The sequence below is a fragment of the Emydura macquarii genome, unplaced genomic scaffold (assembly GCF_026122565.2).
Source record: "Emydura macquarii macquarii isolate MOO-44397 ecotype Brisbane River unplaced genomic scaffold, CSIRO-AGI_Emac_v2 contig_374, whole genome shotgun sequence".
Lineage (NCBI taxonomy): Eukaryota > Metazoa > Chordata > Testudines > Chelidae > Emydura > Emydura macquarii.
The window spans coordinates 8,320,776-8,334,857 of NW_027130511.1; the positions used below are offsets into that span (position 1 = coordinate 8,320,776).

Sequence of the window (14,082 nt, forward strand, 5' to 3'; positions counted from 1 at the left end):
GTGGATACAGACGGGAGGAGCACAAGGGAACAGTGAGACAATGCTGGTCAACATAACAGGCAGTGTTTTTCAGCAAACCAGCTGTCTAACTTGAATTTGTTGTAGGCACCACAGCAAAAGAAGAAGATTAAGGAAGACAAAGGGGTGACTTTGCAGGAGCTCCCCATAAATATTTGCAATGAGTGAAGGAATGCATCGATCACTGAGGTGAGGGCCTCTTGCTTCTAGACCAAAATTGAAGACTTTTTTCTCCATTTGTGGCAATTTGTGAAAAGCCCCATCTCTATAGGGTTATGACTGTTGAGTTTTTTAGGGTAACTGTGTTGGGCACTTTATCTCTTGCTGAGGATGTCCGCTAAACTTCTTCCTGAAATGCTGTCCTTTCCAGACACATGAAGAACCAATGAGTGATCCAATATTGAGACATGTTGAGCAAACTAACGTGTGTGATACAGGTCTAACATATGAAAGCTACAGAACTCCTTCCAAGGTGGGTTTAAATCAAGGTGGTTTAAAATCAAAGAAGTATCAGTGGGAAATCACCAAGAGAAAATCATTGATTTAAATCAAGTTTCCCACTGATACTTCTTCACATATTTCTTAAACAATGGTGCAAATCTGATCACTAAAACATGATAATTTACAACTCAGTACAGCATTTTCCAACATCTAGGAGGGTATACTTTGTGTAATTTTTTAGATAACTTGATTTTTATTAATTTAGGAAATAGCACATAATACTCATTACCTGTGTCAAGCTGCAGATGCATCAGCAGTACATTAGGAATGGTAAGAACTAAATCTCTCTCTCTCTCTCACACACACACACACACACTTTATTAAACTATATCTTAAATGTTACATAAATGTTTCACATTTGCAATTGCAGCAGTCTCCTGAGTTGCTGGCTGTCCTTACATTTTTTATTTATTTATTTTTTAATTTTCAAATTTTATTAACTCTAACAGACAAGTCATCACAACACTAAACATACGCTGTCCTTAAAACTTCTACAACTAGCTCTCATCTTCCCCATTTCCACTGTCATTTTTATTCATAGACAAACAGAAATACGAGTTTTCCTGATTTTTCAACTCTCAGTTGATTTCTTAGCTTTGAGTGAATGAATGATACCAAACGATGAAAATATTCTCTCTGTGCCTGAAGAGGAAGCTACTGCTGTGAAAAGTTGGCTTAGCAACTGAAGGAACTCTGTTTCAAAGTGCCTGGCTAATGATTTCCACCAATTCAGAGGAGTGACTTTGTTCAAAACATCATCAGTAAACATGTACTGTTTAAATGGTTCTGCTCCAGCCCTGAAATTTATTATGACTGGCATAACTGAGGAGTGATTTTGAGATGCCAATGTCATGGCAGCATTATCTTCTTCAGAAGTTAGGCATCTTCCTTTATATCTGTGGTTGAGAATGCTCACAAGAAAATGAGGTGCTTGATCCATTTGCTTCTTTATTGCCTGCAGTTTAACTTTCTGGTGAGGTATTTCTTTCTTCAATGTCTCGTGAAGTGCCTTCCAAATTTCAACAGCATCAGCAATGCAGCAACAATTTCTCTGAAGTTTATTTAAGGCTATGGATACAGGCTTCAGTACACTGAGCATGTCCTCTACATTCCTTTTTAATCCAATGTTAGATACTTCGGATGAGATACTTCCATCTATTTTATCACCGTTTTCCCATAAAATTTTGTGGGAATAGGTCAGTTCTTAATAAATTGTTCAAAACAATCAACCACAGAATTCCATCAAACATCTTGTGAGAGAATTAGTTTGGATCCTCCTGCTCTCTTCGGTGAAGCTGAAGCAAAATGGTTCTTATGGCAGTATTTTGCGACTTCAACATTTTCTTTTATTCCTGGAGAAGACATACTTAAGTCTTTGGCTAAAAGATGCATTAAATGGGCACTGCAGCCATATGTTATTAAGGAGCATCCTTCCATTTCTTCTTCTAAGTATCTTCGCATCTTTGCCACGTTTGCAGCATTGTCTGACAAAACTGCACACGTGACAGTTGAATTTTTATTCACAGTTTATTACAGCTTTCACTGCCACTTCTCTTAAATATTCTGTTGTGTGGGCATTTCCCGATGTATCTATTGGTTCTGAAAGATATGCAACCACATCTTCTGTTGTCACACTGGCACATATTACTGGATCATTGTGTACATTGCTCCACCCATCAAGGCTTAAACTGGTAAATTTCCCCTCAGTATTTCTTGCACACTGTTCAAGTTCCTTCTCATATATTGTATCTAGCAACCTTCCACCAATGTCTGCTCTACCAGGTGGAGTGTAGCCTGGTCGTAAGGACTCAACCATGTCAATGAAGTATTTGTTGTTAACAATGCGAAAAGGAGAATTTGTGGCATAAATGAACCGAGCAATCTTTTTATCTATGGCGTCTTATTGGTATTTGCTGGTCCTTACTACAAACCCATCCATGGTGGTGGTTTTACTGGATGACTGAAATCTTTTGCTTGCTACTGATATTTTATTGTCTGAAATACGTTTAATTGCAGCACTGCTGCTAAAAGTACGGACGGATGACTGAAGTTGGTGCAGATAGACAGTCACAGTCAAAGTTTCTTATGCTTAAATGGAATCCTGAAACAAAAATTTGTAATATAGTCAGTCATTCTTCTCAGTTCTTTTCACTCTATTATTCAGTTAATCATTTACAATTTTCAGCAAGGATGCAGATCAGATTCCAAATCGCCAAAAAAGCTAAGACTGTCTGCACTTAGAGTGCACTTAATTTTGGAGTAAGCCCCAGAGAACTCACTGGCACTTCTGTTTTTTTTTTTTTTTTTGAGAAAACAAGTGTAGGATGGGGTTCCCTTGAGAAAGCTGAGTTATGGTGAAGTAAAATAGGGAACAGATTTATGGCATCACCATTATGGTCTGTGGCCATGATGTTCCAAAATAAGGGGCATGTATTATGTAATATAAAATAAGAAAATTACATCCAATGGCAACTGGCAACTCTAGATTTCTCTTACTGCTGCTTTCTGTACCGTATATTTGGGTGATAAATTCTAAACCTAGTTAACTAATTAAACAAGCCATAAGGATTAGCTAAGCTAAACTTTTTTTTCTAGCAACATCCAACATAGCAAACAGCTTGGGAATTTACTTGTTAAATCACACTTATACTAAAAGGCATAGAGAGAGTCTTGAAGAATGATGCATTGCGAAGTGAATTATTTGAGTTACTAACCAGTTGATCCACATTGTTCTTCAGACATATCCACATCTTCATCCACATACCGTATTTCCCCATGTATAAGACGCACCTTAATTTTGGGGCCCGAAATTTGAAAAAAAAGTATTACGGTAAAAAAATCTAAAACCACTGTACAAGACGCACCCAGTTTTTAGACCCCAAATTTTTCGAAAAAAGGTGCGTCTTATACATGGGGAAATACGGTAATTTTCTCCCAATAAGCAGTTTTCATTATGATGTTTCATTCTTGCAACTAGGCCCTGCATCTCCTTCTTGCACTGCTTACACTTGACACATTTTCCTTTTTTACCCAGGGAAGGAATTTCTTCAAAATATTCCCAGATAGGATCTCTCTTACGTCCAGAAGCCATGAGAGTTTTTCTGTGGCAAAAGTGTGGGGGAATATAGGAAGCTGTGTGTGTACTGAATAGTATCTTCCCTTTTTTCTTTTCAGTCCACTCCACTGTTCCTTTCTACTCTGCCTCCGTCCTTTGTCTCTCTGTCTTTAAGACAGTGTCTTAACTAATTCCTCTGCCTTGCTTGACCCAGCTCCACCACCACATAAGCATAACAACAACAACAATCCTATCCAGCCTGTTTTTTTCTTTGCACATCATGTGCAAAGCTGGTAGTTAGGCTGGACAGACGAGAGCCATTAATTCATTTTTATGAGACTTAAGTGTAGGTTTAGCATGTTTGTGATGAGATGTAATTGTAACTGTTATTTTTTAAATGAGAGAGAAATTTAGTAGTTTATTGATGTTTAAAAAAAAAAAATCTGATTTAAATAAAACCTGTTGCTAAAAAACATTTCCTAGGTGGTTGGTCACTGCTTCCACATTTCACAGAACCGTTTCAGAAAACTCACACCATTCTGTAAACTTTGCACTTGTTTATTATATGAACACAGAACAACAGACAGATTACAATCTTCTGGTTAACACAAAAATACATGTAAATACTACCAATTAAAAAAAAAAAAAAAAAAAGACATCACTGACATCTCTATAGATGACAAATACAAAACCAATAAATATCCCAAGTCTAAAGCATGTATCACTTGCTGCCCCACTGCTAGAGGAGAAGAACTACTGCACAGAGAGATGGTAAAAGAAAAGGATTTTTTTACATGGTATGGTATCAACTAATTGAAGTTCGAGATTCTTTACCAGATGAATCTGCAAACACATTTTGGGGGTCTTCCGCTACATTTTTCAGATTCCCAAACACCTCATGTGTTGGGAGTGGCTAACAGCCATAACATGCAACAGAAATCCGAAATTCACAGCAGTCACTTTTGGGCCACACATGCTATATACACAGAACACAGCCCAACTATACATATGAATGTTAATATTTCCCAACAAACATACAATTTAAAGTAATACTCTCTAAGCTACATCTATGTCCATTCTGACCAGTAAGCTCCTTCCCTGTCTTTGACTCCCCAACTCTAGGCTTCTCTGCCTCTCCTACTATCCTATTGCCTCTCCTTTCCAGAGATGGAGCTGCTTTGTTATGCCTCAATCCTGCAAAGACTTAAGCATACAAGTACAGCCCCACTAAGTTCAATCAGACTGCTCACATGCTCAAGGTTAAGCACTTAAATTTTTGCAGGACAAGGTCTTAATTGTGCAAGCTTAGTGAAGAGAAGCTGTCCCAATTTAGCTTAGTTCTGGTTGACAAAATGGAGGTGCTCATAGACTGATGATAGAAAGCCTTTAACATTTTTAGTAAAAATTCAGAAGTCTGCCCTGAGCAGAGATCTGCTCCTCATTAATGGATGCAGGGCCTAAAAGCAGAGTCTGCCCGCAGACAGAAGAATGTAATGCTTCAAGGACAGTCTGATTATGTTGTACAAGTACATCATCATGTATAATGTTGTACAAGTACACCCCCGATTCAATTCACACCTCACAGGCAACTGCAGATTGGGAAATGACTAAATTTAAAGGGCACTCATGCTAAAAATGTGTATGAAATTGTTTGAACAAAAAGAAAATTGCTCTTGGACCAACACTTTAATACTAATGTTTTATCCCAGAGGAATAACCAGTTTGTTAACCCTATAATACATAGTTTTACTGGGCAAGAGAAAACAGAGTGAAATAAAAACTTATAGAGAGATGCAAAACCTGAAAACACAAGACTGATACACAGAAGCAGGTTGAAAGATGAAAGGCGCTAAGAAGTACTCAAATGCCAGATGAATAAGGCCCAATCTGTACCAAAGACTAGCTAATAGTACAATCCTCCTCTTAATGGAGCACACATTCCACATTTGCAGGTGAGGCACGTTCTGGAGCTGCTCTTTTCTAATATGGAAAACCATCAGAATTCTATTCTTAAAAGTGTAAGTGCGCAGATGCTGTTTATGAAGATTATCCCCACAGGGGTGTGAACAAGACAGTCGCTCCACCTTGAAGCTCTCTATAATTGAAAATGTTATTGCCCTTCAACCCTATAACTTCCTCCAATACCTCAGCTGGATTCTCACAGAGCTGTATTTGCAAAGTGGGACCGACAGACCTGTTTGTGTCCTGGCAGAAGTTCCTACAGGGATATTTTCTTTCATGATACAATAATAGACACCTTCTCTCATTCACTTCCTATGATCCATCAGTCTAGGCTTAACAAGAGAACACACAAATGTTTAACCTTGGAGCTCCCTGTACACACAGCATCTGATGCAAGTATTTGTGAAATGAAGGACAGAACAACAGTATAGACAGGACTGAAGGACTTCCCTTGGTTGCAGGACATCCTCCTTTGAAGGGAGTGAGTAACGTGAATCTAGTACACAGAACAAGTTCCACATGCCCTGGTAAGCAGAGTATGATTCTGCAGATCCAGGATTAGCCAATACTACAACAGCCAGTCTTCATCCAGAACTCTGCTTATATCAGCACTGCAATGGTGCTTTCAGCATGGAAGTCAAACACATGGAATCGCTGTATCCTAAGGCAAGAGAGACACATGGAAGAGCCAATACATCATCTAGAGGTACTGGCCAGGGTCACAAAGACCCTGGTTTAACAGATGCTGCCACTGAGAGAGGCCACTGGGGATGTATTGCTTTGAATGGTTTTATGCACCAATCCTTCTATACTTTGTCACAGTATGCTGGGGTCGAGTTTTCCGGGAAGGAAACGTTCATCTGGTGCCTAAAAGGTTGGATGACATCTCAGTGCTGATGGAACTGCTGGCAATCATTGTGAGCAGTGTCTGGAATGCTGCTCGTCAGTAAGGAGAAGAGCTGTGGAAGCAGTAGAGAGGTTTGCTTCTGGAGTTCTAGAGCAAAGAGCTTTATCCTTCTCTTTAGGAAACCCTGGAGTTCAGCTGGATCTGCATTGAGAGGTGAAATGATCCAGACAGGGAAATTTTTGCCTGAGTTCCAGTAGCAGCACCTACTTCTTGGGTTTCTCTAGGATGTTCAGGAACTTCCCTCGAGTCATTTCTCTAGCTGAAATCACAAGGGGAAAAAAGATCAATGTAAAACAAACAGAGCCAGATAATTTATAATATTTAATCAGAGGACAGAAATTAATTTAGAACTATGCTCTAGTGCTAACACATAACTAAGATTTTTTTTTTTTAAATGAAAAGATAAATCTGCACGGCACCTGGAATTCCTGACAGTCTGGAAATACAGGGCACACATTGGAAACTTCAAAGCTCAGCAATAATTCCCATGGCCTGTCTCATTACAATACAACCTACACTTTCTATTCCTATTGTGGAGAGCCTCATGGTCATGCAAGATCTCATTCTGTCTTTGCATTATCTCCAAATGGTGTAATCCAGAGCTCCATTGCTCTGTCTCAGGGCAATTGTTCGTGGATACTAAAATCCATCAGAGATTATGGAGCTCCGTCTCTCTCCATTTCAGGATTATGGTCCCTGGATGCTTATGATCTTAAACAGAAATTAGACAGCATTTTCTCTCTCCCTCAGCAGTGTTAGTCCCTGGATGTTGCAATATAATGGGGTTTATATTCCCTCAGTGCAGTTCATCTATGGATGGTGTAATAAAGTAGAGTTTATAGAGCTTTGGTCTTCTCTCTTGCTGCATTGTCAGTTCCTAGATATTTAATACAGCAAGGCAAGGTTTATATGTCTCTCTCTCACTCTTGGCACCATCAATCTCTGGTTGCTGTATTACAACAGAGTTTATACAGCCACTTTCCTGAACGAAACATTTCTGACTTCTGAGCCCATAGGCTATGGCAGAGCCATCCTAATCTTTGTCCCACAATCCCAATACAAAAAGGAGTCAGCATGATTAGTGATCAAGCTCTGGAGAGAGGGGTTTCCTTTCCTTTTCCTCTCTTTTAAATAAAGGCTTAAGTAAGTTTTGTGCTAGTGAAAAGTGCCTGACTGACAGCCCATGGGGACATAGAGTCCTTTATTCACAGAACAGGTACAGGAGCAGTGCAAGTTTCCCACACCAAACCTGGAGAGAGCCCTCAAGGGATGAGATGAGATTTCAGTCTCCATATGGTCCATTCATAGTTCTTGACCTCTCTACTGAGATGAACAGCAAAAATGACAATTAACGACAGAAGTGGAGTGGATTTTGTGACATTACCACTTGACTGAGTCAACTGAACTAAAACCTGATTCATTTCACATAAGCTACTGAACACCCATCATCTGGTAAAGACATTTGGTCACTACTCACCTGGCTGATTAGAACTCATGCCCGACCACTAAATGCCATTCTCAGTTCCCTAAACTACCCAATCTCAACTTCCCTACCTGAAGAAACTGGATCCAGTAGCTGGATATTTCTGCTAAAACAGTCAACAATGAAATAGTTAATGCTGACTGTTAAATTGGCATGGTTAGATTAAGAGTCAACATCCTGTTGAAATGAATGGGACACATCTCAGCTATCAGAGCTTTTATTTCAGGCTGTCTGCAGACTCAGGCAGACATTACTGCATTGGTTACACTTGATTCCTGTTTTCAATCATGCCGGATAGAAATTTCTTTTTAAAATTTAAAATGTGGATTCTGGAGCACAATTCCAAGAAAAAAGGATGAACTCTATGGCAGGTTCCATGGCTCAGGTATTGCCGAATACACAGGGCCCTCCATTATACTGAAGAACAATCCATTGTCTGAAGAACCGGACTGGGATTCAGGAGATCTGGGATCTATTCCCTTGATTCATTTTGTGAGCCCAGGCAAACCATTTACTCCTTTTGTCCCTCAATTTCTCTACCTGCAAAATGGGTGTAATAATAAAAATATCTGTCTGCCTCCCAAGGTGTTGTGAAGCTTAAATAATTAATACCAATAAAGTGCTCTGAGACTCTCCGATGCAAGGAGCTGGAGAAGGGCAGAGGCTGATTTGTGGTTTTTTATTTGGAACTACATTGTTATAAACAAACCAACCAACCAAGAATGTGATTAATAAAAATGTGAGAGTTTCTAGAGGCAACTCAATGCAAGCAGCTCTCTGACACTACCACACTTCACACCATCCAACAGTGCAGGGCTGTAAAATGCTATTGTGGAGAAAGCACAAAATCAAACTATAGCATTATCAGCTGATAGAGTGGCAAGATTTCCTAAATGCCAGTCCATATAGGAGATATACGCAAGTATGACAATTCTGTTTCCCCAAAGAGGGTTGCACCCTATAAATCAAACAGCGAGCATAGACTCCTTCTGTGCTGCGAGTGCAATTACTGTGAGTTGGGGGTTGCTCCAGAGCACGTGCCCTCCTGTTCACTTGTCATCAGAGATGTTAACATTTCTGATTAATTCACAGACCTCTCATTTTATTCTTCATTCCTTTATCCTTGCTATCCTGCTCTGCTGCAGCTTAAGATTCTTACCGACCTGCTACAATAATCACCGCCCGCTCCCCCCCCAACCTGGTGAAATTGTTTAGTGATGCCAACCGCGCTTTTAATTTGCAAGACATCAGACACAGAGGTAATTTATACCAACATCTGTTCATTTCTGACTTCTGAAACAAACTCGCACATGCTGCTACAAAATCCCATTAGGAGCAGGAGACAGCCTTCTGCTATTCTGTATTCCTCTTCTCCACAGACAGGCTGCGTCAGGGCTCGATTTTTAAAGGTATGATACAAAACTAAGAGAAGGGCCCCACATGTTTGTATATGTATGGAGATTGCCATGAAATACAATCCCATACTGCAAACAAATCCCAGCCAAACTGTAAGGGTAAGTTTCCACCATCTTATTTTCCCTGCTGTGCCTGACTCTCTGATCTTCCCAAGAATCACAATTCAGTGTACTCCTGGTAAAGACAGATCCAGATTCCACAGTGCTGAGTTCAAATGTATTGGCTATTCCTTGCTCTGTCCCTTTTTAAAATCTGCATTGGAGTCTTTCCTGAACATGGATTTTCCATAAAAAATAGTCTCCAATATTAAAAGTGCTCCTTCTACCCAGCATTGCATTTATAGTGGGAATATCATTTCCAGGTGGGCATCTTGGAGTCCTTTGGGTTGCAGTACAAGCTAGAGAATGAAGAAACCACTCCTCTGTTCTAACAGTGATTGAAGTTAAAGAGAAAGACAGTAAAATCTTTCTTAAGCAACTGCCCAAGGGAACAGCAAAAGCCAGGTGCCTAGCAGACAGAGGTGGATCTTTTAATTAAAAGGCTGGGCAAAAATTGTACTGGAAACCTTTTGGATATTTTAAAATGGTTGCTTAAACCAGGCACTTATCTAGTGGAGGTGAGGTCTTAGAGCAGGTTTCATTGTACCAGCAAACAGACACCACAGAGTCTGTGCAGCATAAAATAGAAACATGAATCTCCATGTCAAGTCACGATTTACAACCCTTCCTATGCTGTGCATCTATCACTACAATAGAAAATCAACAATGGATACGATTGCAATAGCCTGGTTACAAATTAATCTCCTCAGTGCGGTGGGGAAGGCGGGTGGATATTGAAGACCACAGAAAAACACCGTTTTAAGATGTTATCAGCCTGGGTTACAATAAAAGTCGAGTGCTTGAACAGATCTTCTATTTCCTGGGACTGCATAAATTGGCATCAGACTGCTGTAAATAATGGGGACCCTTGACCCAGGAATTAAACTTTCTGCCTTGGAATAGGTGGATCTCAGAGCATATATTGGACAGGAGAGGTCAGGGCGGAAAAGGGAATCTGTGATTTCCACTTGCTTGGAGGGTGGAGTTAGGTTTAATATAATCTCCTCTTTAGGACTTCAATCCCTCAATCCTGCATTTAGCCTTGTTGCCTTGGGCTCCTGTTCTACTACAACTGTCCCCAAACTGCCTCCTGCAGTAAATTTTGTGGAGGCTGGCTGAAAAGATTCAGTGGTACAGATTGATTTCGTACAAGTGAGGAGATGAGGGATTACCAAAAGCAGCCCTGGTTAACAAGATTGGGTGCAGAATCTCCTGCTAGAGCAGCCCACTCTGCCAGCACTTTGCATCCTTTCATGATGACATATGGGTTTCATTACACAAAGATTTTCCTGATTTTAACTTTGAGGCGATTACATTGGAAACTCAGAGCTATCTTTACATCTGTAGCAATTTAAAGGTTAAGTAACTTTTTAATCAAATGACAAAAACTCATAATGTTTTGCCTTCAATCCAAAATGAAAACTGCTGCTCCGGATGTTGCTTCTAGTGACAATTTAATTAGAAAAGAACACTGCTGGAGATTGGGGTCCATTCTCATTGGTCCCCAATATCTCATAAACAGCCTTCTCATGCATATGACAACACAATACAAACTGTGTCATAAGGTCTGGATAGCCAGGAAATAATGGAGGATTACCACAGTAAAACCAGTAATGAAAGCAGTGACTTACACTTATATAAGCAACTTTCACACAGAAGGACCCTAAAATGACACACACACACACACACACACACACACAATATTATACACGTACACAAATACACACAATTACACACAATGTATGCGGGGATATCTGTGTGACAAACTGTATTTTTCATGAACCTTTGCCCATTACACCTGCCCTCTGCTCACTAATCCATTTCTTCTGGGGCTTATTCTAGTATTCCAAGCCTATGAGCAGTTTCAAACTGCAGACATTTAAAAACGCAGTCACCCTGACAAAGAAACATTTCCTCCTTTCTCCCCCAAATTCGCATCTCAAAATCACACTGGAATAAAATATAGGACAGGCTCAGCCCTGGACCAGTAACAGGGCTAAATTCAAATACTTTACTTTTCAGGGTTGGAAACTGACTTTCTCCCCTAGAAAAGGGGAGATTTTCTCACCTTTCCAATGAGGGACACAGGAATTGCTTTTAGCCCTGAAAGTTCCTGAGATATCAGACTTTGAATATATGCCTTTTTCTTTTTGGTAAAGAAAGGTTATTTTAGACAAATTTTAGGGGCTTTAAAAATGTATCAGTTGTAGTCCTCTTCTTCCTCTGAGTCCTTCACATTTGGACTTCTGGTAACTAAAGAACCTGGCTTTACGGATTTTAAAAAGTCCCTATAAAGTTTTTTTTTTTTTTAATTTTCTGAGTTATTTTTATATTTCTATAAGAATTATTTCTATAATAGTTTCTTTATATCACATCACACTATCATGTATTCTAATTTTGCCACATATTTAAATATTTTATTATCCCTCCTACCTTATTCCATTGCTGGTTGGTTTCTGATACATGTTGCCCTAATTTAATTCATTTTCATATCATCTCCCCGCCACAGTATTCTGTTGATTGCTTTTAAAACATTCCCCATTTCCCCTTTTTGTCTCACCACGGAACAACTAAACTGACAAGTCTAGATACCTAGTTTTGTTTTGTTTTTTTCAGGTGCCCATCCTGTAGCCAGTTTTCCACAGTTAAATTATACTGCTTTGATCAGATGATCTGCCAACACCAGGAAACTAATAAAAGACATGGTGCTTGACTGTAGAATTACCATACCACTAAAGGGATGGCAAAATCAAAGTCCTTTTCCTTGACTACAAATATGAAGAATGGCCTGGAAACTGTTCAAGGTTGGGAGAAGCCTACCTTGGAGAGAGAGAGAGTGAAACATCATGAGGTGATTTTTAACTTATTTGCCAAGGTGACTTCTCTTGGACTGAGAAGACAACATTAGGGCAGGAAGACACAAACACATTCTTGGGTATAACATACAGCCATGGGAGAGCTCACTCACGAGCAATGGGATTCTTACTTGTCTTAGCTTATGAAAGCCAATGACAAAGCTAAATCTTTTGGCTGGGATCCATTACTAGTGCAGCTGGGAGACAGTACAGAGACAGTACTAAGGAAAATAGGGGCATCCGTATGATAATCAGCCCCAGGCGATGTAGATAAAAACCCATATGAAATCTATTTACAAAAACACAAATTAAAACAATGAAATATGTGAAGATTAAAATTACTAGACTAATCCTAAAAAGCAAACAACAGAATGGCTTGTATCAGCCAAGGTCTAAGAGACACTATTAACAGGGCAAGAGAGGTCAATCAGCCTGCTTCAAACTCTGATAATACAAGAGGAGAGCCCTGTACAAGTCCCTCTTACCTCCTAGGTGGTCTTCGCTCCTCCCCTACCGTGCATATTGATAAGCAGAATGACCAGATTCCACCAGTCCCATCAACACATGGTAGATGTGAGGAGTTTGGCCTGCTCCAGCCATCCTTCATACTTCACAAAAAGAGCCCTGGCTGCTCTGTTGACCCGGTCTCTCTCCAATATGGCTACCAGATAAATACTCAGTGTCCTGATGTGTGTGGACCCATGCAGCAGGCCCAGACCAGTAAATAATTGGAGTTGTCTCTGAAGATCAGTGGTTAGCAGGTGCCATGCCAGTCTCCTTCACAGAGGACAGAGTACAAGACTACTTGAAATATGCTTATGTTCAATTTGTGCTTAAAAATCCATCTCTGGACACTGAGTATCTACCCAATCATTAATTGCTCTTAATGACCAAAGGTTGAGCAGCTGCCAGAAGGAGCATCTGGATGGAGCAACACTTTCTGCTCCTATAGCACTTTTTGTTCATGGATCTTAGGAGCACTCTGCAAACAATTTAATCACACTTCACAACATCCCTGGGAGGTCAAGTACTTTCATTCTTATTTACAGAGGGAATTACTGAGTGTCAGAGAGGGGAAGTGTCTCATAGACACATACCAAGTAGAAAGTCAGCGGCAGAATCCAGATAAGAGGCTATGAGTCAGGACTCTCAGTCTTATCTTAAACCATGAAACCTCCCTATGACAGCCTTCCTTCTGGTTTCTATCTATGTGAGCATTACATTGTGACTGAGAACTGATCTGTGAGTGATGGATCAAAACTGTCCATACAAGTAATGGTGCATCTCTCAGTTGTTTTGATTCAAGGGGTCATGAGGTGCTGCAGTCTTGACTGCATGGAGGGTGCACATGACTGCTTTGAGCTGGTCATGTTAATTTGTTATGGGAAAGCTTCAGTTGATGGCGGGCAATTACTGGAGCTGGCTAAATACTTCATATAATAATTTAACTCAACAAATTTAGCCTCCCTTACAATCGCCTTGTGATTCCCTCACAAAGGCACTTATTATACAAAATTACTCAACAAATTATTCCTCTCTATGGACTGATGGCCAAGAGTTTACATTCTTTCCATTTCCCCGCTGGCTACCCTCCCTACCCTGCCTTCTCAAGGGCACAATTCTAGATTCCAGACTCATATCCAGCTGCAGAGATTGATGCTCAAGGAACTTCAAATGTATAAGGACTGTGAGCAGTGGTGGCTCACATACAAACAGCCAATGTCAGCCCAGGTATAAACCCATGTGACATCTCAGCCCAGGTCCAGAGAGCCACTAAGATCTAGTTC

At 40.0% G+C, this 14,082-nt stretch overlaps 1 protein-coding gene across 2 annotated transcripts in view; it reads right to left on the reverse strand.

The window, feature by feature from the left end:
• Window positions 1-4,111: 4,111 nt before the first annotated feature.
• The window catches only part of LIN52 (lin-52 DREAM MuvB core complex component), a 55,109-nt gene continuing 45,138 nt past the window's right edge, over window positions 4,112-14,082 (reverse strand). The window contains exon 6 of one of the 2 annotated variants that reach the window (XM_067533464.1): window positions 4,112-6,702. In XM_067533464.1, coding sequence (XP_067389565.1) covers window positions 6,647-6,702 — 56 coding nt within the window. In that variant the 3' untranslated portion in view covers window positions 4,112-6,646. The other variant, XM_067533479.1, reaches the window with a different exon arrangement.